The following is a 24,387-nucleotide window of genomic DNA, read 5'->3' as shown; positions in this document are numbered from 1 at the left end:
AAATGCTCAAGTATGAAACCGTAAACCTTCGGAAACTACCAGAGAAATATTCCAGCTAACAAATATAAGATTATCCTTTTGCTAACGACCCCATTAAGCTATGGTAATGTTATTTCTGAAAGTTCACTGAAATCCATTTTTTTTTAAATGCTTTATTTATTATTTTTTTTGTCATGTGAACGTTAATGAGTTAGTTCACCCAAAAATGTCAATTAATCACTTACCCTCATGTCGTTCCCTCATTGTATCCATAGACTGTAAAAAAAATATGGACATAGTGTCCGTGACGTCACCTATAGGATTCTGAAGAGCAGTTTTGAAGTGTAAAGTAGGGACGAGCTGGCCCAGAAAATGGGCAAAGAGGCGGGACGTGGGCGGAGCTGAGGTGACTTGATGACTAACAGACAGCAGATAAATGGCTATCCACCTGTCACTCAAAGTGGCCACTCCCTTAATTATGTAGAACTTTAAGGATTTATATAATGTAAACGAATGAGTTATAAAAAAAAATTCACCCCCCTCATAGTTGTCATGAAGGGCAAAATTAGCCGTATAGGCTGTAAACATGTCACTTTCGTATTGGCTTCAAGAGAAACTGCGGAAGGTTGCTGCTTGATTGTATCAAATTATTATTAATTAAAATGTTAGTACATAGGCCACTTAATGTAAAGTGGGTCCCTTTACACGCTGAACAGATTTTATTTATTCACAATTAAATATTCATCAACGCACACATCAGTTATGATAAACGGAAGCTCAAACATGCTTGCTTGACGTGCGAGAAACAATGAGGTTCGTTCTTGTGTGTTACCAGTTTCAGATTCCCCAAGAACCAATGAGGTTTGTTCCAAGCAGATTCTGTTGACCTTCTGTTTATGTTCACTGACCAATGTTTATATGTGAATAAAAGCCTATATTTAATCTGTTCATCATATAAAGCCATCATGAGAACTGGAACTTATTAAAATATCTTAATTTGTGTTCCGAAGATGAGGTCTTACAAATGCACTTGAAATTCAAGTAGTATGTTTATGGTATATTTGTATTATACGAATGTCCATCTAAAATGTTTCGGAAATAAATTATCCATATATTATGTATAAATAATGTTATGTTAACATTTTGTAAACATTATTAAAAACCAGATGACTGTGAACTAATGAATTTATGTCAGTTGAAAAAATTTAAAAAGTTGAAAAAAACTTTAAGAGAACCTTGCCAGAACATTATGATAATGTTCCCTGTTAGCTGGGATGCACCATGTTTCAACCACTATTGAGGATGAGGAAGTCTTTCTAGATGGTTATTGGCCTTTACCCAGGGCTGTAGGCTACTGCTACAAAAACAAAAAAAAACTAAAAACGTCTGTGCGATGAATACATTTACCACAGTATAGCACGTGTTTTGCATGTGAGACAGAGTATTTTGTTTCTGTGTAGTGAGAGTTTGTTTGTGTGTGAGGTTAGTCTATGGCTGGCTGCACGATTAACCAACATTAAACCGAAATCGTGATTTGGTTTAGTGCAATTATGAAATCACAAAGGCTGCAATTTTTAAATAAATAAATATATGCACATTGTGTTTCATGTTGAAGTGCAGCACCATAATCAGAGCGGATCAATGTAAATACTGCTCCTTCTCTGCAAGCTATGGAGAATTATATTATTTTATAGTATTCTTTACAGTGATAAAGGCTATGTCGTTTAGCATTGCATAATGTCTTGAACACAGATTTACCATATATTGTTGCAAGTGTATGTTTATTGTCTTCATGTTTCATCAGTCAAAACATCTCTCTCTGCGTTTTAATCTGCTATATTAATAGCTAGATGCTTTTGTCCATATAAGGGATTTCCTGGAACTTCAGAAGATGTATTACTTCTATGAGTTTCACTTGTGGACTTTCAGCGCCCTCCAGCTATGAGTATGAAAGAAACAAACATTATATTACGTATTTAAACAATAAATAAATAAATAAAAAAGTTTTTTTAAAAAATAGGAAAGAATGCAAGAAATTGCAGTATAGAGAAGTGTACAGCAGTTTTTTTATTTAATATTTTATAATAAAACCGTATACCTTTTATAATGATTAGTTATAGGCCCTCTGCATATTAACAGGTCACCTAATGTTCCGTAAAAATAACGTTTTTTTTTTCGGTAAAATATAATAATAATAATATTAATAATTATTATTATTGTTAAACAATTACTCTGTTTTGAATTGTATAGCATTTTATTGTATTTGTGAAGCTTGTGGTTGTTTTCAGAGATGGTACCAGATGTGTTATACTTGTGCTACAATTGTGCAGCCTGTGCTACAAAACTGTAGCACCAGTGCTATGTGCAAACACAGAAACAAAACAAAAAGTTAAAGTACAGCCCTGCCTTCACCCTATATGCCAAAATGAGCTTAGCAATAAATAAAGTCTACATCTCATGGCTTATTCAACAGAGCAGAACATATCTAAAATTTGGCCAGGCAATTATGCATTTTCATGGTCTTGACAGGAATGAAGTCATTAGAGATACTGACAGCAAAATAGAATAATTAGAAGCTGGTAATTACTGTAAAAAAATCTATGTACTGCCTATGGCTCCGGCAATTTGAAGTGAAAGCAGTCTCTAACATTAGACGTGATACTGAATGTAAAGCATGTACCTCGGTGTAATTAGATCACAACTCAAGCTGCCCTACAGTGTTAAAGAGAGGTTACAAAAGGGGAGGACTTTATCTGTAGAATGTTTAAACTATCAAAGCATGGCAAACGTATATGCAGTTTTAATAAAATAAGCCCTTGACAGGTTGTCCTGTTCATTTCCAATAGCAAATCTTTTTTCAGCATTTTGTTCAACTGCAAGCACACACTTTATGGCCAATTCACATCAAGGCTCAACTAATGGTATAGCTATTTCTTGGTGAGATTTAAGCATATCTAGAAACTTTTGGAGCCAGACATAATATCTGCTTGCTCCTAGGTTTGCAGCTGAGGACGTCTGCTCTGAAGGGCTTAATATGTCAGATGCAGGGGTGAATGTAAGTCAAAATGTTTATGTTTAAATCATGAGCTTCATCCATTAAAATCTGTACTTTCAAGTACTGAACAAGAGTTAAGCATTAAAAGAATATTCCAAGTTTAAAGGGGTCATGAAATCAATTTTTCCTTGAGCTTTTGACATATAAGAGGTCATCATGCTATAAGAAAATCCTGTAAGTTTCAGAACTGAAAACTTCCTTGTTGTCAAAAAACAGCTTTTATTGTAACCAAGCCCAGAAAATCACTCATTGTGGAATGTGCCTATCTATAGATAGGTGAAAGACCACCTCTGCAGAAGAAAATCAACGCCTACTTCAACTTTTGCCCCACCCACTGGCGTATTACTGAGAGGATGAGGAGAGAAGAGCAATACAGGATCACTGGAATAAAAATAACATTACCTTCCAAATAATCAACAAATCTCTTATTTACATCGCGTTTGCACTCTTAGTTATGATGAAAGTACTGGTTAGTGTGCAGAAATCGAGTTGCAATGACACGATCACTGCATTCATGCGCTCAACATGTCTGTGATCAGCTAATGCTCAATCTAAATATAATGCCATAGATCTAAATATAATGCTAAAATCAACACTTTTCACAATTAGTTAACCTTGATACCTTTAATGGTAAAACATGCTAAAAGGTTTCAAGAGAGTTCCACATGTAATACTTGTAATGCTATTTCATATGCAAAGATTTTAGCCGATCACAGCAGTGGGTGTTTACACTGGAGTCTCACAGCAGACACGCCCTTCAAACAGAGCGTTTAAATCAGAGGGCTAAAATCAGGGTAGGAAAAATGCCTTTTATTTCTAAATTATGACCATTTCTGATGTAAAAATCATACTAACATTATAAGTACACCCCCAGGAAACATTATAAGACAATAAAACGGTGCAGTTAATGACCTTTAGTCAAGTCAAGTCACCTTTATTTGTATAGTGCTTTTTACAATGAAGATTGTTTCAAAGCAGCTTCACAATGGTAACAGGATAATAATGCAACAGAATTTAACAGAAAGTAATATAATTAAATATTTAGTGTCCCCAACTGAGCAAGCCAAAAGCCTAAGGCAACAGGGGCGACAGTGGCAAGGAACCCAAACTCCATCAGGTGACATAATGGAGAAAAAAACCTTGGGAGAAACCAGGCTCAGTCAGGGTGCCAGTTCTCCTCTGGCCAAATGAACAAACAGTGAATTATTATGATTCAGGCAACATTACAAATCAGAAGTCATATTAGATCCGAACAGTCAGAATATTATTTAATACAAATTATGCTCATAATCCACTTACTACAAAAATGAACAAGTGAGACACTTGGAAGTGAATGAGGCCAAATCTGTAATCATTAAAATATTCACAGTTTCAGTGGATAGCCACAATATGTAAATATATGCATTAACATGAGTTTAGTGTGAAAATAAAAACACTTACTAAAATTGTCAAAGCGTTTAAACCGCGTTCTGACAACATAACCATAAAAAAAAACAATGACAATTTACAGCTTTTACCATTTACTTCCATAATAAGTTCCTTAGTAGTTATTATCAATAAGAAGATATGTTTATTATGTAGTCATTTGGAAAAAATAAATACCTTTGGACTTTTGACATATGCACAGGAATACATAACTGTAAAATAAACCCATTTGAAATGATTCCAGTAAGTGTTAGCGTATTTGTGTGCAGACTGTAAATGTACATGGGCTGATAGCTTAAAATGTGTGAGCAGTATGCTGGATATGTGTTATCTATTTCCATAAATATGTCTCAGAAAATAGCTTCCAAATCATTGTCAAAAATCCTCCTGACAAGACCTTATTTATTTTTTACCTGCCAGGAATATGGCGTGCATAATCAGAAATGTTATTAGAAGAACAGACCCCTCGCCTGTTAGCCCTGTTACCGGAGCTCGTAATAACTCTGAAAATGCAAATTAACTCTGGGTAATCTATTAACGTCACTTCAATTTTATATCAGCACTCCAATTTAGCAGATCCTGACACATTCCTGCGCACTGTGTCTCCGTACATGGGTTCATTTTGCCAGGAGAGAACGGGCACACAGCAAGCAGGGCGGAGGAGCCATGTGCCATCTGTCTATTCCCGACTTTATTACCCGACTCCATAATGAAGCCCCCGTCGCTGAGGCCTCACACACACTCGACTTTCAGATGACAAAAACAACTTTCCCTGGCTTTATTTTTCCTTGTAGCAATTATTGTCATTCACACCTTCTTCCGTGGAAGGGAGGCGGTATGGACGACTCAATGTTAATTACCCCAATAGTCACTTCAAGTAGACTTGCTAATTTCAACAATGTAACAATCCTCTTGTCAGCAGCAGAAGGCAGGGAGCTTTGTAATGCCAGCATATGGTTTGAAGACCTGATGGGGGAATTCGCCTGCTTGTACTGGCCTTAGAGTCAAAGACCCCATTAGTGAAAAAACAGACACGGTAATCCAATGAGATTTGTCCAATCCATGCAAATGAGTTATCATTTCCCATTGTGGGCAGACCAACGTCAGTAAGAAATAGTCTTAAATTATTCAGTTATTATTAAGTTACTTTGAAAAATGTGATAATCTCATGAATATACTGTACATACAATATTCAAGAGGAAAAACTTAAGTTTTCCTGAAATGTTTAAAGTTGAGAAGGTGAAGGATTTGTCTCACCTCACATGGACTTTACCCTCATTTATTCTTTGGCGTCTCATGGCTTTGATGATCTAAGGATCTTAGAGATTGCCGACAACATCACGGAAAGTATAATATCTGAGCATTATTTGTATTATATTATAATTTATATTGTATTATATTGCATTATTTTACTTCTACATATTCTACCCAACCAAAAACAACTTCATCAATCATTAGTTTCAGTGATGACTGCACGTTACCATTGTTTTTTCTTTCTCTTCAAGTGGGTTTATTTTACATTGTAAAACACTATTACACACAAGTGTTGTCAAAACACTGGAATTTTTAACTTTAACTCTTTTCCCGCCAAACACAGAATTTTCTGTTATTGTAAGAAAACGCTTCCCCGCCAAACACAGAATTTTTCGTGTTTCCACTGTTATACGCTAGGGGGCGCTATACGCATCTTCTGAATAAGTACAGTATCTCCTGATCAAAACACAGGCGAAGAAGACGCAAAAAAACAAGCAATCGTATGTAAGCAGATGTATATGAAAATAACGTGATCATCAACATTAAACATCATATAAATCAAAACTGCCTAATGCTACTGAATGAAATGTCGACCCAGAACGAACTATAGGACTATGCAAGCATTAGGCGTGTTGATGGACTCAATCTACTCCATCTGTGTTTGATCATCACTCTGAATCCGATCTGGATGTAGTCTTTGACAAAAACTTGATTTTCTCAGATTTTTGTTCAAAATGTTGCTTTTTTATGAAACTTCCCCAAATTCAAGTGTTGATTAAAAAAGGAATGCATGAAGCTAGAATAATTGTTTTTGTTTGTTTAAAAGCAGATGCTCTTTCTTTTGATGTATTTCATGCTCAGGTATTCCTACAACAAAATATTCTATGGGCCATTACAATTTTGTGAAAATGATCAAAAACTCTGGCACTGGCTGGCAAATAAATACAAAATTAAATTATATTATAATAATAATTCTAGGTCAAATAAATAACTATTATAATACAACTGCACTGTAAAATAAAGGATAATCTTAAGAATCTTAAACCTTTTATTTTAGTGGTGGGAAACCTTCAAATTTCTATGAAAACAGGTAAAAAAAAAAAAGCTAATTTAGTGAAACAATGTGAACTACTTTCTACAAAAATGTCAGAAATTATGTGAATGTGAAAATAAATTGCAACTGGCGCATGGTGCATTATCAAAAGCACATTAAACTCACTGCACAAACTTACAGCAGAGATGGAGTTTGCAAAAGCATGCATGTAAATGATCACAGTGCAACTTACAGAGAGAGCGAGAAAGCAACTGGTAATAGAGTATCGATACTATGGAAAAAGAGCAGTGTTGGGGTAACTAATTACAAGTAACAAGATTTAAGTAATCAGATTACTTTTTTTTCATGTAACTAACTGTCACAACCATCAGCAGGAGTGCCCATTTCCAGTAGACGGCACTCCTCCCGACTCCCTTGCTTTCCCACCTAGGACTACATCTACCATAACCCATTGCCCAGACTCATTGTTGCCCATTACCTTGTTAAGCCCAGCCTATATAAACCCTGTTAACTCATGGTGTAGTCATTCATGGTGAAGTCTTGTATGTGTCACAACTGTATTTCGGTGAGCACTTTTGATTATCTGCTCCATGGTTTTAATCCTGTAGCCTGTTTTCCGGATTTGCCTTGTTAACCCATCCCTTGGATTACCCTGTTTGCCTGAGTTCCTGCTCTGGGGTCCATTCTTCGTACATTGCTAACTCAGTTAGCTGGATTTGATTGTTGATGATTTGGCATGATCCTGGATTGTTTGGTTTTTCGAAGCTCATCCTGGACTTGCTGTCATAGCAACAGGTCCGTAAAATCAAACCTGCTCGGGAGCTGCTTATTTCATGTAAACAGGATTAGATTGCATCTTGAGGTGATCCTTAAAATCTGTCCCAGCCACTGCTACTTTATTACAAGAGTTCATTACTGAACCAGGGGCAATAATATTATTGAATAATAATATAAAAATGTATTTGAAAATAATATTATATTGTTGTGTATAATACAATAGACACAACCACTTGATTGAGAGATTTAGTGATGGAATAATTTCTTTATAATTTTATTGGAGGTTTACACAAGTTGCCCTACATTAATTTGAGTGATGATAGATATTATGGGAGTGGCTTAATGTAGCGCAAGATATGCAGATAACTTGATCTTGACACTTAAGAAACTTTAATTCTGTCATGTAAACAAATCTGCTTCAAATTTAAAAGTTAAATGTATTGAAAGTGAAATTAAATGAAAACACTACTGTTTGGGTCCTCAGCCTTTGCGTCTCCAAACATTTTGTAACAAATTACTTTTAAATTTACAACAAAATATCGGAGTAACTTTTTTTAAATAAGTACCGCAAGTTACTTTGTTTTCACTTTTATTGACTGACCCCTCTCCTGTCCCCATGTTGAGCAATCAGGGTTAAGTGCAGAGGCGTGTCCTTGTGGTTTTTGGCCAAATGTGAGCATGCATTTACTCATCTCACTTGCACAAAAACAGATTGAGTATTCCTCAAAATTAATAAAAAAACTGTGAAATGCAAACTCTGAATATTACGCAAACATGCAATATTTTAAATTACATATAGGCCTACTTTATGTATCTGATCTCACTTTATTAACCACCGTCTTTGCTGCTGACCTTTGATGATCAAATTACACTAAGCGTTTTTTTTTTTTACTGCTAAAGTAAAAGTGTTAAACTTTCTTCTCCTGTGTCCTATTCTTCTGCGGTCCAGAATGGCAGCACAACTGAAAGGCTTATTTGATCTGCCCTCTACTGTACAGATGTGAATCTTCTCTTCTTAGGCTTATTTGTTCCACTTTTGGTGTGAAAGGGCCTTTTCATTTGCCATATAACTTTTGTGTTTTTTATTTTATTTTATTAAAAACAAGCAAGACCAGCCCAGGTGAAAAAAGGTAATGCAAGAGTAATGTAACATTAGGGTGTAGCAAAATTGTCACGCATTACTATTACTTTTAAAAGTAACTTTTATTTTTATTTTTATAATAAATACCAAAATTTTTACAAATAGTTTAATACAGAGTTTAATAAAATCTTGGCAAAAGTAATGGATTATACAATCATGCTAGCTTTTAACTAACTAACATTCAAGTTTTTACTAATGAACAATTACATCAAAAACTTACTAAAACACAAATAAATGAACAGAATTTGGTTTGGGTTCCTCAACTGAACTTCAGGAACCCAAACAAACTTCTTCACAAAACTTATTGTAAGACCTTTATTAGAAAACAAAACATGCGATATCAGCGTGAGAGGTAAACTTCTGTGATGTGTGTACATGAGACAGGAATAAAAGAGGCTTCCTTATTTGTCTGTTTGTTGTTTTTCTCTCCCAGCCAAAGAGCTTTTGATTCTCTCTATGAGTGTCTCCCACAACATAAATACTTTATAAGACCAAAACAAGTCATTGAGATTGCCTTTCAAGCAAACAAGAGAACATCAGCTAATGTTTAATTAATCAGCAGTGACAAAAGGAAAGAACAATCGTGAAATAATTCAACTTCAGGCATATTTTGCTGTATTCCCCTTCCTGCCCTCCTCCATCACTGTGCCTTTCACCCTCACCGTCTGCTGTATCCCACACTTCACTGTCAAATCCCTCAGAAAACTACACTGAGGATTTCAATTGAGTGCATTAGTCTGAAAGCAGAACAGAGAGAAAGACTATAGCTCCAATTCTGTATGCTCTAAGTGCTCAGAAAATATGACAGAACAAACGCAGAGGAGAAAATGCCCATATGAAGAAGTCAAGGTTTTAAAGGAAACAAGGAAGCCCTGTGTTACACATGACTGGGTTATAATGTACCTGAAGAAGAGCGATATTCCCACAACTGCATTCTACACTTCAAAAGTAAGCCTTGGGTTGAGAGTTATAAAACACTTGAAGCACAGGGCAGATTTAGTTCTGTATTCCTGGTCAAATTGGCATTGATCATTTTATTAATGGCACTTCCTGTAACTCCAAGTACTCTCATCTATAATCTATATTAATGAATATAGTTATCCTCTCTGCATTACATTGCTTCATGTTGTGTATAAACCATCAACTGCAAAAACAAAAACAAGTCATTAGTTTAGATCATACAGCCATTCCTTTGCGCAAGTGTTGAAAAACACACAACAGCCTTCTGTATACTTTCCCGAAAAAAGGGGGATTTCACAGAATAACACAACATGGCTTGTCATGGGGGTTATAACGAATCCCTTAAGTGGCACTATTAGGAGATTCCCTTCACCGCCTTCTCATATTCATGACCCATCTCAAGGTCAGGCTCGGGATAGTACGGAGAAAGCTCACGCAGGCTTTGTCAACTGAGTATGAGCTCTATTTAACGCAAGTCTTAAGGAGACATTCATTAGAATGCATGGCTACAAATGCTTGAGAACTTATGAATACATTACAGTATGCAGCTTGAAAAACAAAAAGCTTTTTTTTTTTTTTTTGGTGATACTGGAAAATCTCAGTGGTGGACCCTATTCAATGGGTTGTGGTTACAATATGACTATGGATCGTATATTGTTGTATCAATCTTCAGAAACAATCATGAGAAATTCCTGTCACCTCCTATGTCTTTTTGTCTATTCTTAGACCATGGCATCTCTATTTCTATTACTTGTATATTTTGTCAGAGCTTTTGTCTGCCTCATTTCATTGTGAGATAAAGGGCCTTGTGTCATTGTTCAGCTGAGACAACCAGAGATGATGAAAAGAGATCACTCACCCACTTGGGACATCTCTGGCACTGAACCCTTGTAAGGCCCCTCAATGAACTGTGGGGGGTTGTCATTGATGTCTTGCACTTTGATGATGAACTCTGACGGTGGTTCCATAGGTTGGTTGGAGTCTCTGTCGATGACCTGTGCCGTGAGCGTGTACTCTGCCTTCTCCTCCCGGTCTAGCCTTTTCATGGCGTGAATGTCCCCCGTCCCCTCGTTGATGGCAAAGATGGTGCCCGCCCCTTCCCCTGCCAGCACATACTTGATGTTCTTATTCCCCACGTCCAAATCCGTATGGAGCTAAAAAAAAGAGAAACAAAGGAGGGGGTTTGAGGCTACTTCAGACGTAGCTAATACCACTCGAGCAGGACCAGATCAATGCCTGTAATCAATCGCTAAAAGAATTAAAGCCCACCGCCAAGTGCAGAGCTGCATAGCCTCTTCGAAATGTGACGGCAGAATTGTTCAATCTCACAGACAAAAAAAAAAAAAACGTGGGAAAAGGGCAGGCTAAGTCCTGGATTTCCAGGTAATGCTTGGGTTGTGTATCCCATCTATCTGTCATTCACTTCTTCATACATCGCTAGTAGAGTGTGGAGGTCAAAGCGTTCTGCTCACACCTGCCTCAGGGCCCTGTTACCAACTTGAAACCAGTCATCAGGTCACAGTTCCAGAACGAGAAGGCAATTGGGCTGTGCAAAAAAAGAAAAAAAAAGGGTATGTGTGGTTGGTGATTGGTACGAATAGCAAAAAGGAATGAAGAATTATCTCAGTTTTAAATTTAGCTCACTTTCTTTATTTCTTTTATTCATTTTTCCAGCTTTTGTGGATTTGTTGCATTTTTTCCCCTTACAATGCATTAATTTAGCACCCCCCCCCCCCATTTTAATTATATATTACCCTACAATTTAGAGAAAACGTGTATCAGTGGAAGGTTGGTAGAAACTGGAACAACAGTGGCAGTGGTTGGATCGCTGATCATCTACCAATCATCTGCAGTTCTTATTTGTTTATATTCAATTCAGGCATTGTGTTGTCTTTAATTGCATTGCATCAGGTATGACACTGTTATGTTGATTTTGGAGTATTCTGATCCTTCAGAATAATTTCTGAAGGATCATGTAAGACTGAAGACTAGAGCCCTGCGCGGGACTGTTTTCTTCATCCCGCTCCCGCCCGCGCCCGCACCCGCCGAATTTCTGACCATTACCGCCCGCTCCCGCAACGTATGTGTTACACTCCCGCCCACTCCCGCAATATGTATGTCCACTCCCGCCCGCACCCGCAAAACTCTGAGAATTTATTCCCGCACAATAATAGAGATGCATTGATTTTGTGTCTTCTCCCGTCCCGCAGGGGAAAAAAAACACGTATTTGTATTGATATTATTAAAGAGATTCATGGGGTTGTTTGTTTCGTTTCCCTGGCCTGCATGTAAAAAAAAAAAAAAAGACAAATACATTCAAATATAATTTCTTTTTTATCAAAAACTTTGCACATACAATAGACTGCTTTGCAAAACAGAAAACCAGATTGAGAAACAAAAAACAGATCGCAATTCCGTCAAACGTGACCGACTGTAAGGAAACCTGGGAAAACATGCGTCAACAGAACGTAATGTGAACACAAAATAGCAAACGGACATTTAGAAACAATCCATTTCCACTCACTAAACTTCTATGTATTGTTTGTCAAAAACACCAAACAGTCAACTTGACCTGCAGGGAGTGCTGAGCGTTTTTGGTGAGGTATGATCAAGTATCTATGTATTTGCCAGCTGCGCAATATGTGGATACATATAACGTTATACCGCATGACTTTGCCTACCAAAACAATTGAGAAACTTCTCCAAATGTCAGACTTTCCTTGCTTAGCTTTTGTGCTGTAAATACCTCGTTTGAGGTTCTTTTCTACATCATCTATTGACATCTTCTCCATCATGTCGTTAGGCAACCTCCCTATCCCACCAATTCCCGCGGTGTTTTTTTTAGCCGCCCATTCCCGCCCGCAGCAAAATTCAAACCGCCCGCTCCCGCAAGATTTACGTTGGGTCCCGCGGGACCCGGCGGGACTCAATCCCAATGCAGCCCTCTACTGAAGACTGTAATGATGCTCAAAATTCAGCTTTGTCATCACAGGAATCATATTTTAAAATATACAAAAAAGCAGTTATTTTAAATTATACAACCCCAAATCAGAAAAAGTTGGGACAGTATGGAAAACGCAAATAAAAAAAAAGAAGTGATTTCTAAATTTACTTTGACTTGTATTTCATTGCAGACAATATGAACAAAAAATATTTCATATTTTGTCTGGTCAACTTCATGTCATTTATAAATATGCATCCTTTCCTGTCATTCAGACCTGCAACACATTTAAAAAAAAGTTGGGACAGTAAAGCATTTACCACTTGTAATGTTGCCATTCCTTTTCTCAACACTTAAAAGACGTTTAGGGACTGAAGACACCAAGTGATGAAGTGTTTCAGGTGTAATTTTGTCCCATTCTTCCTTCAAACAAGTCTTAAGGTGGGCAACAGTACAGGGTCTTCGTTGTCGCAATTTGCGCTTCAAAATGCGCCACACATTCTCTATTGGAGACAGGTCGGGACTGCAGGCAGGCCAGTCAAGTACCCGTACCCTCTTCCTCCGCAGCCAGGACTTTGTAATGTGTGCAGAATGTGTTTTTGCATTGTCTTGTTGAAATATGCATGGACGTCCCTGGAAAAGATGTCTTCTTGAAGGCATCATATTATGCTCCAAAATCTCTATGTACTTTTCAGTATTAATGGTGCCTTCACAGAAGTGCAAGTTACCTTTGCCAAGGGCACTGACATAACCCCATACCATGACAGACCCTGGCTTTTGGACTTGTTGCTAGTAACAGTCTGGATGATCCTTTTCTTCTTTGGTCCAGAGCACACGGCGTCCATTCCTCCCAAAAAATACCTGAAATACTGATTCATCTGACCACAGTACACGTTTCCACTGTGTGATGGTCCATCCCAGATGCCTCCGAGCCCAGAGAAGTCGACGGCGCTTCTGGACACTGTTAACATAGGGCTTCCTTTTGGCACAGTACAGTTTTAACTGGCATTTGTGGATGTAACTACGTATTGTGGTACTTGACAAAGGTTTGTCAAAGTAGTCCTGAGCCCATGTGGCGATATCGCTTATAGAGGAATGACGATTCTTGATGCAGTGCCGCCTGAGGGATCGGAGATCACGGTTGTTCAGCTTAGGCTTGCGCCCTTGTCCTTTACGCACTGTAATTCCTCCAGATTCCTTGAATCTTTTAATTATGTTATGCACTGTTGAATGTGAAATATCCAAATCTCTTCCTCTCTTTCTTTGAGGAACATTGTTTTTAAACATTTCAATAATTTTCTCACGTATTTGTTGGCAAACTGGCGATCCTCAGCCCATCTTTGCTCCTAAAGGATTAGACCTTTCTTGGATGCTGCTTTTGTACCAAATCATAATTACAATCACCTGTTGACATCACCTGTTTCAAATCACATCATTATTTAACCATTTTACCTCATTACTAGCCCTAAATTGCTCCTGTCCCAACTTTTTTTTAAATGTGTTGCAGGTCTGAATGACAGGAAAGGATGCATATTTACAAATGACATGAAGTTGACCAGACAAAACATGAAATATTTTGTGTTCATATTGTCTGCAATGAAATACAAGTCAAAGTACATTTAGAAATCACTTCTTTTTTTTAATTTGCGTTTTCTATACTGTCCAAACTTTTTCTGATTTGGTTATAATGCAAAAAAACAACAACAACTTGCTAAAATTTTCTTCTGACAATGTAAAAACAAAACAAAAACAAAGATTTAGTAGGAGGAAACTTTTGAATAGTCTTCAAATGATCTTCATTTTTATTCTGCAAAAAATCATTAAAATATATGGGTTCAGAATGACATGAGAGAATGTAAAATGCTAGAGAATTTTGGTTGAACCATCACCGTAAAAAAAATTTTCTCACAAAACTCACCTGTAGCTACATCATGAACAGACACTTTAGTTCCATTTCTTGAGGCGGTAATATATACAGCCTGGTGCGAGGTGGAAGTACACTTGAGACTACAGTAACAAGGACAGCATGAGCTTTGAAATGCAGACTTCAAGAAAAAAAAAAAACAATAGCTTAATAACTATGGTTTTATGCATATGTTGTCTCAGCGGTGCCTTTTCCAGACACTGACAAAGCACACACACTTAAATTGTCACACCTTGCACTTTTGTTCTCCTAATTGTCCCATCATTCCACATGAAATATCTATCTCATTAACACATCAGCTTCACAACAGTCTTCACTCTACGAAAACCCCTAAATGAGCCCAAATTAATGATGTGCTTTTTCTGATAGGAAACATTTCTTTCCAGTAATTCTCACTTTATGCATTCGATAAAATGACCGATAATATATATATATATATATATATATATATATATATATATATATATATATATATATATATATATATATATATATATATATATATATATATATATATATATATATATATATATATATAATGTATGTTATTATGGATTTCTGCAAAGAACAAAATGTCACAGCTGCAAAACTTCACTTCCATTTGTTCACCCCTATGCCCTATGTATACAGACAACATTTCAAGCTTGTGCTCACACCAGTCCCATTCTGACGAGTGATCGCTTAATCTCAATGTGCAAACAATCGACCGAAAGTACGACTGCGGAGGGGAGGCAGTCTGTCATTATCTGGGTTGCCAGGGCAACTCCGGTGCTCCAACATCTGACGGCATCCATATATTTTCCCCAAATTATTTTAACACATATATAATGAAAAGGGCTCTGTTAATGCATAGTTTTGTTTTAATACTTCCATATAAATGAAGAAAAAGTGTATGATCATTCCATTAAAGCTGAAAAGATGAAAGAAGGTCAAAGAAAACAACAAAGTCACAATGTTACATTGAACTCATAATTGATTTGATTGAAAACCTTCAGTATGACACTGAAAAATATGTAGCTAAAGAATAACGGCAACAGTGGGATATGTAAAATCCTGGGCAGTCTTAAATCTGCCAGCACACTAGTGTGGATTAGCATTCAGAGCTGCCTGACTGGAGCCGAAGAGAAACAACAGTGGGTTTTACACCCGTCTCTCTCTGTACCACTGTTGTGGAGTACAGCTTTATTGTCATTTCAGGAGAAAATATGTCACTGGCTGCTGGAGATGAACCTTTATAGTAGCCTGAGGAACAATCAGCGGCTCCGTAATGAGGACCCCTCAATCCGCCTACGCCTACCGACTGCACACTAAAGTGCAGCGTTAAACCGGACATTGCAAATTAATGATTTTGCCTCTTGTCAGGGCAAGTGGCAGAGAGGACGTGAAGAGAAGATTCATATCACCTACAGAGATATTGTGTCACTCTGCTTCAAAAAATGTCAGCAGAGCCCCAACCCAAGGACCATCTCAACAGTCAATTAGACATGGTTTAAGTGTGGGGCTCTGCTTCGCTCCAAGTGAACTGTGAATTTGACCATGTGCACCACAGTTTGTGCATAGTGCCTACTGAAAGGGTTTGTGGAAATCATGCATGTTGCAAGAGTAAATCCGCGTAATGGATTTCAGAAGCGATGCCATCTATATTTTAACAGCCACTAATGACATTAACCTACTTCTCCTCATTATCAGCATCGCTATAATTCATGTCAATGCTACATAAGCAATATAGTACAACACGCCTTCCCTACTATATTATCTTTTATTTTGCCTATCTAGATGAAGTTTCAGCCCTTGTGTTTGGCACGTGGTGCTCATGTGGGAGATGTAGGTTCAAATCTAGCCGTGTGTCGTGTCCAAAACTCATTTCCCTCTTCTCTACTAATAACTGAAACTACTAATAACTGCATGAATATAATATCAGGCAACAACACTATTCTTTATTTATTAATTCTGTCTTTTATAAAACGTTTTTATTAAAGTATATTACATGCAATCAAGTCATTGAAAATGGGTAGTATGGAAAAAGCTACATGTAGATATTCACATAATGAATGGAATGAATGAATAATACCTAAATATAAATACAAATACTTTCCTTGAGAAAAAGATTGCTTGCTGCCTGATTAGTCTATTATTGCAGCACCCACTGAGAATTGTTTTATCGAAAGACATGTCACATTTACTTTTCTGCCAATAAATACTGTTTCACGTTTAAGAGATTCCACCAAACACAATGTGCAATTGAAAATGTCCTGTATGCAATCAAATGAGTGTAAACCTACATATGGAACAGTTTGTAATGTTTGGGACTCGTAACGAAAATAAATAAACGAGGAGAGAGGACAAATCGTTCAAAATATTATCAATGCTTTCTTGACTTCTTCTCTGACACTTTTTACCAGCAGACAATTCTCTCTCACACAGCCTCTAGCGGACTGTTCCAGTATTGCAGTCTATGAACACTAGCATAGAACGAAACACTGTTGTGGCTAATTGTTAGAGAGTCGGATTAATAACCTGAAGGTCCCGGGTACTGACAGGAAATTTAAGTGGGGGGTGAATGAATAGTGCTCTATACCACTCTCATTACCCACAACTGAGGTGCCCTTGAGCAAGGCACCTTACCCCCAATCGCTCCCCAGGTGCCGCAGCAAAAAAAGGGCTGCCCACTGCTCCGGGTGTGTGTTCACGGTGTGTGTATGTGTGTGTTCAATAATCACTGCTGTGTGTGTGCATTTGGATGGGTGAAATGCAGAGCACAAATTCTGAGTATGGGACACCATACTTGGCTACATGTCACGTCACTTTAAATACAAATATAAAGTAATGTTTGTTATTTTTATATTTGATACAGGACTCGTTTAATAAAACAAGATTCCTACCTTCAGATAAAATTAAAAATGCCCTGATGTAAAACCATAAAAGTAAGCATGCATGCTTGACTAATGAATACCACACGGTGCCTTTGAATAAACTGGCTTTCTCCGTAACCTTCATAGGTACATGATTAGCCTTCCTGTGCTCCTGATTTATTCCTACTGTGATGAGAAGGAACCAAACAGAGCAATTGTTATTGCTACACAAAGCAAATGTAATCAAATCAAGATCCAGCTACAGATCAAGATACAAGATTAAGTTAAAAATGAGCTTTATCTGTGTCCAGATAATAGAGATTGAGATTCTAATTTCATATTTCTGTGTAGTGTGTTCTTTCCCCTGCTTCATTTACTGAGTGGCTGAATGGACTGTGGACTACTACAGGATGTGATTACCAATTCTCCTGTTAAAACATGCATTGATTTCACACAAGTAACACCATCACAAGCAACACGTCAGGTCTGGCCCAGGACGGCTCCTGTTTAAAACTGGCTGTGACTCTGAACTTCTGGTGTGCTAAAACTGATCTGATATCCAAAGATCTACCAACCTAGAAACCACTAACATTGTTACAACAACAACTGATGATGATGATGATGATGATGATGATGATGATGGTGATGATGATTATAATAAAGTGTATGTTTTAACAGGAGAATTGGTAATATCCTGTACATCTTGTAGACATCCACAGTCCATAAATCATTAAATAAGTAAATAAATCAAGGAAAAAACAGACAATACTGATATATGAAATTAGAATGTCAACTGTATTACTAATACTTTAGTAGAACTGGCATGTCATTCTCAGGTGGGTGTGATAAAGATTAACAACAGTAATAATAATAATAATAATAATAATAATAATAATAATAAGAAGAAGAAGAAGAAGAAGAAGAAGAAGAAGAAGAAGAAGAAGAAGAAGAAGAAGAAGAAGAAGAAGAAGAAGAAATTGTGTTATTATTTGTATTATTGATATTTATACATTATGGTTCAAAAGTTTGGGGTCAGTAAGATTTTTTTATTTTTAAGTAAGAAATTGCTCATTTTATTTAGCAAGGACACAATAATTTCTCATCAATGGCAGTAAAAGTTTTCTATTTCACATAAATATTTTTTTACTGTTGTTTACTCACTGTTGTTTTAAACTTTCTATTCATTAAAAAGGAAAGAAAATGAAAATGGAAAATAAAATGTATGACAGTTTCCACTAAATATTAAGCAACACAATTGCTTTCAAGCTTGATAATAATAATATTAAATGTTTCTTGTGCAGCAAACTAGTTTATTAGAATGGTTTCTGAAGGATCGTGTGACACTGCTGGAAATTCAGCTTTGCCACCACAGAAATAAATTAAATTTTAAAATATATATTAAAAAAGAAAACAGTAATTTTAAATGGTAACATTTGTATCAAATTGTATTTCTGATTAAATAAACGCAACCTTGGTAAGTGTCCCACTGACCTGAAAACGTCTCGGTTACGTATGTAACCCTCGTTCCCTGAAGGAGGGAACGGAGACGTACGTCGGAACTGACCGACGAATTGGGATCTGTTTCAGAGACCAATCTACTTCGAGTGTATTAAAAACGAGCCAATGGACATTGGCATGCGGTGCACGCATTCCACGCGCCGCCCCGCATTGCGGGTATAAATACGGAAGTGGAAGTACCGCATATTGTTTTCAACTGAGGAGCCGAGAAGAGTGGCTCGGGCCTTCAGCTGAAGCACAGCACCTGGCGACGGGACGTACGTCTCCGTTCCCTCCTTCAGGGAACGAGGGTTACATACGTAACCGAGACGTTCCCTTTCAGTCGGTCACGTTCGACGTACGTCGGAACTGACCGACGAATTGGGATCCCTACCAAAACGCCAGGGATGCTGGCCCTTCCAGCGCCCTGCCTGAGCTCGCTGGACCACTCCTACGTTGGAGTGGGAGTCAGGGCTCCCGGCAGGGAAGGACAGTCACTGCTGTTCCTGCAAGACCCACTCAGCGTGACTATTGGATAACGCTGGGAAAGCGTGCCCGTCTCGGGAGATGGTACGCTGCGGAGCCACATCCTTCAATTTAGATTAGATTAGATTAGATTAGATTCAACTTTATTGTCATTACACAAGTACAAGTACAAGGCAACGAAATGCAGTTTAGGTCTAACCAGAAGTGCAATAGCAGCAAGTGCAGGATATACAACGTTTGCATAAGTGCAGGACATGGATATGTACTGAGTATATATAAATATGTCTATAAATAGAGAGATGGTTATTACTATAAACAGAATTTACAGGTGAATATGTACAGTGAATAATATACAGATGGTTAATACTATAAACAGAATTTACAGGTGGATATGTACTATGAATATAATATAATATACAGATGGCTATTACTATAAACAGAATTTTACAGATAGAGGTATACAATGATATGTTAGGCTAAAATGAGGAATATGGCAGTGGATTAAGGTAGTGCAATAAATTATGGACAGAAGCTATCCGAAAAAAAGTGTAAAAGTGCAGTGGAAGTGATTGCATATTACAGTTAGAAGTACGGTGCAAAATACAAATGTAAACAGTAGGTACTGTAAATAACAGTCGGCAGTGCAAATGAGCATAATCCAGTTACGGTGTGGTAGTGCAAAATGAATAAGTAAACAGTTGTTACTGTAATAAAGAGTCGGTAGTGCAAATAACAAAGTGAAGGTGGATGTGAGGTAGGAGAGTTATCAGTTTATGAGGGAAGTGGATCAGCGGGGGTTTGAGTTCAGTAAAGAGACAGCTCTGGGGAAAAAACTGTTCTTAAGTCTGCTGGTCCTGGTCCGGTGGATCCTGAAACGCCTGCCGGAGGGCAGGAGAGAAAACAGTCTGTGGGCTGGGTGAGAGGAGTCCTTGAGGATGCTGCGAGCTCGATGCAGACAGCGTTTCCTCTGGATGTGTTCGATGGCAGGTAGTGGAGTCCCTGTGATGCGCTGGGCAGTTTTCACCACCCGCTGCAGTGCCTTGCGCTCCGCAACAGAGCAGCTCCCATACCACACTGCCACACAGTTGGTCAGGATGCTTTCTATTGCGCAGCGGTAGAAGTTCACCAGGATAGCCGAGGAGAGCTGATTCTTCCTCAGTGTCCTCAGGAAGAAGAGGCGCTGGTGAGCCTTCTTGACCAGGCTGGAGGTGTTGGTCGTCCACGACATGTCCGCCGAGATGTGGATCCCCAGGAACTTGAAACTGGAGACACGTTCAACAGCCATTCCATTGATGTGGATGGTGTCGTGTGTGCCTCTTGACTCCTTCCTGAAGTCCACGATGAGCTCCTTCGTTTTGGTGGTGTTGAGGAGCAGGTTATTATCAGCGCACCATGTGGCCAGGTGCTGGATCTCCTCCCTATAGGCAGTCTCATCGTTGTTGCTGATGAGACCAATCACCGTTGTGTCGTCCGCAAACTTGACGATAGAATTAGATCCATACACAGGCTTGCAGTCGGCGGTGAAGAGGGAGTAGAGAAACGGACTTAGCACACAGCCCTGTGGTACACCAGTGTTGAGTGTGATGGATGTGGAGCAGGTGGATCCTGAACGAACATTCTGGGGTCTGTCAGTTAGGAAGTCCAAAATCCAGTTGCACATTGAGGTATTGATGCCCAGGTCTCCAAGTTTGGCTATTAACTTGGTTGGGATGACAGTGTTGAATGCTGAGCTGAAGTCAACAAACAGCATGCGTGCGTAAGTGTTCTTATTGTCCAGATGGGTGAGCACAGAGTGCAGTGCCATGGAAACGGCATCCTCTGTGCTCCTATTGCTGCGGTAGGCAAACTGGTGTGAGTCCAATGTGGATGGTAGAGAGTCTTTTAGGTGTTCCAGGACCAGCCGCTCAAAGCACTTCATGACGATGGGTGTGAGTGCTACAGGGCGGTAGTCATTAGGGCACCTCGGGTTAGAGTGTTTTGGCACTGGCACAATGGACGTGCGTTTAAAGCATGAAGGTACAGCTGCTTGGGCAAGAGACAGGTTGAAAATGTCTGTAAAAACCTCAGCGAGCTGCTCCGCACATGCCCTGAGAACACGACCAGGGATGTTGTCTGGTCCAGCAGCCTTGTGCGCGCTGATCCGGCTCAGTGACTTGCAGACATCTGTGGAGGAGAGTGTGATTGGTGGGTCAGCTGAGGGTTTGAGCTTGGTGGCAGTTTCTCTGTTGTCTCTTTCAAAACGAGCGTAAAAGTGATTTAGCTCGTTCAGGAAGTTGACATCAGTGGCTGCGGGGGTGGAGTGGGGGGGTTTGTAGTCACAATGGAAGGAGAGGTGGAAATACGCATCAGGACTAACCTAACCTAGGGTAGTGCAACTATGGAAAATCTCTGGGGTGGACCCAACCTGATCCCAGGGGGGGAAGAACACATCCCAGAGATGACAGAGCGGGCTCTGTTGAGGGAAAGACACGGGGCTAACCGAGCAGGGTAGCAGATACCGTGGAGAATACACATATGGGGTAGCCGTGAGGGGACCGCAACATATGGAACCCAGCCTACACACACGTTCCACAAGCATACGGGTGCAGGCCTGGCACCAGACGGCCGCAACGTCTGGCACCGCAGGGGTGACGGAGGAACTCACAGGGTTAGCCGTTTCCGGGGAACACAACTGGAGCAAGAATAGACGCACGTATCCGGCCCGGAGGCGGGAGTGGCGTTGCAAGCCGACACTAGAACGGGTACTTAGCGCTACTGGCCCTGGGGGGCGAGGATGCGGGAAGATACCGGCTCTACACGGAGGCTATAAAATCTAGCGAACGTGTTAGGTGTCGCCCAGCCCGCAGCTCTACAAATGTCTGTCAGCAAGGCACCTTGAGCCAGCGCCCAGGATGAAGCAACACTCCTTGTTGAGTGTGCTCGCATCCCGAACGGGCAAGGTACGTCTTGGGACTGGTAAGCCAAGACAATGGCATCCACTATCCAGTGGGCCAACCTCTGCTTGGAGACAGCCTTTCCCTTCTGCTGACCTCCGTAACAGACGAAGAGCTGCTGTGAGGATCTGAAGCTTTGAGTCCGGTCAACGTAAGCGCGAAGAGCGCGGGCAGGACATAACAAAGCTAGGGCTGGGTCTGCCTCCTCCGAAGGCAGCGCTTGCAGGTTCACTACCTGGTCCCGGAAGGGAGTGGTAGGAACCTTGGGCACATATCCAGGCCGGGGTCTCAGGACAACGTGAGAGTTGGCCGGCCCGAATTCTAGGCACGATTCGTCGACCGAAAGCGCATGCAGGTCCCCCACCCTCTTGATTGAGGCCAATGCGGTCAGGAGGACTGTCTTCATGGACAGGATTTTTAGCTCGACTGACTGCAAAGGCTCAAATGGAGGACCCTGGAGTGCTCTAAGCACCAGGGCTAAGTCCCAAGAGGGTAACGAGGTAGAACGAGGAGGATTTAGTCTCCTCGCACCTCTGAGGAACCTGACGATTAAGTCGTGTTTACCAACGGATTTACCGTCTACTGCATCGTGATACGCCGCTATTGCAGCGACGTACACTTTGAGGGTGGAGGGTGACAGCCGCCGCTCCAACCCATCCTGCAGGAAGGAAAGCACAACATTAATCGAACACTTCCGAGGGTCTTCCTGGCGGGAAGAGCACCAAACGACAAACAGATTCCACTTCAGAGCATAGAGGCGCCTCGTAGAGGGGGCTCTAGCTGAAGCGATGGTATCTACCACAGCTTGTGGTAGGCCATCTAGAACCTCCGCGTCCCGTCCAGGGACCAGACATGGAGTTTCCAGAGGTCTGGACGCGGGTGCCATAGAGTGCCCCGTCCCTGAGAAAGAAGGTCCTTCCTCAGGGGAATCGGCCAGGGAGGGGCTGTCGCGAGGAGTGTAAGTTCGGGGAACCAGGTCCGGTTGGGCCAATAGGGCGCAACTAACAAGACCTGCTCCTCGTCCTCCCTGACCTTGCACAGAGTCTGTGCGAGAAGGCTCACAGGGGGAAACGCATATTTGCGTAGGTCCCGGGGCCAGCTGTGCGCCAGTGCATCTATGCCTAAGGTACCTCCGGTCAGGGAGTAGTACCACTGGCAATGGGTCGACTCCGGGGAAGCGAACAGGTCTACCTGTGCAACCCCGAAGTGGTCCCATATCAGCTGGACGCTCCGGGGGTGGAGTCGCCATTCGCCCGGAGGTGTCGACTGACGAGAGAGCTCGTCGGCTGTCTGGTTCAGCGCACCTGGGATGTGAATAGCACGAAGTGACCTCACAAACTTCTGACTCCACAGGAGGAGATGGCGGGCGAGCCGGAGCATGCAACGGGAGCGTAGACCACCCTGTCGGTTGATGTACGCAACGGCCGCAGTGCTGTCCGAACGGACCAGTACGTGCTTGCCCCGAAGCGGTTTCTTGAACCGGGCCAGGGCAAGACGTACCGCCAGTAACTCTAGGCAATTGATATGCCAAAGCAGTTGGGGCCCCGTCCACAGACCCGAAACTGCGTGCCCGTTGTACGTGGCCCCCCAGCCCGTGGATGAGGCATCCGTGAAGACCACAGCATGCCTCGACACCTGTTCTAGGGACACTCCGGCCCGGAGAAACGAGGGGTCTGACCACGGACTGAAGGTTTGGCGACAGTAAGGAGTAACTAGGACCTGGTACTGACCGCTCTGCCACGCCCATCTCGGGACTCGGTCGTGTAACCAGCGTTGAAGCGGCCTCATATGAAGCAATCCGAGCGGCGTTACCGCGGCTGCGGATGCCATATGCCCCAGGAGCCTCTGAAAAAGTTTCAGTGGGGCCGCTGTCCTGCCATTGAACGTATTCAAGCAGTTCAACACGGACCGGACGCGCTCTGGAGTGAGGCGCGCTGTCCGGCTGACCGAATCCAGCTCCATACCGAGATAAGAGATCCTCTGCGCGGGGCAGAGTTTGCTCTTCTCTCGGTTGACCCGAAGTCCCAACAGGCTGAGGTGACTGAGCACCATGTCCCTGTGTTCGCACAACTGCTCTCGAGACTGGGCGAGTATGAGCCAGTCGTCGAG

General features: G+C 40.6%; 1 protein-coding gene across 1 annotated transcript in view; it reads right to left on the bottom strand.

Moving 5' to 3' along the window:
• cdh8 (cadherin 8) overlaps positions 1-24,387 on the bottom strand; it is a gene marked incomplete at both ends in the record, with an annotated part of 106,070 nt that overhangs the window by 50,084 nt on the left and 31,599 nt on the right. The window contains one exon of the mRNA XM_079810918.1: positions 10,505-10,799. Coding sequence (XP_079667044.1) covers positions 10,505-10,799 — 295 coding nt within the window. The remainder of the gene's footprint in view (positions 1-10,504; positions 10,800-24,387) is intronic.

Source organism: Gobio gobio (assembly GCF_949357685.1).
Source record: "Gobio gobio genome assembly, chromosome: 2".
Lineage (NCBI taxonomy): Eukaryota > Metazoa > Chordata > Actinopteri > Cypriniformes > Gobionidae > Gobio > Gobio gobio.
Note: the sequence above shows the minus strand (reverse complement) of the source record. Positions and strands in the feature narration are given on the sequence as shown.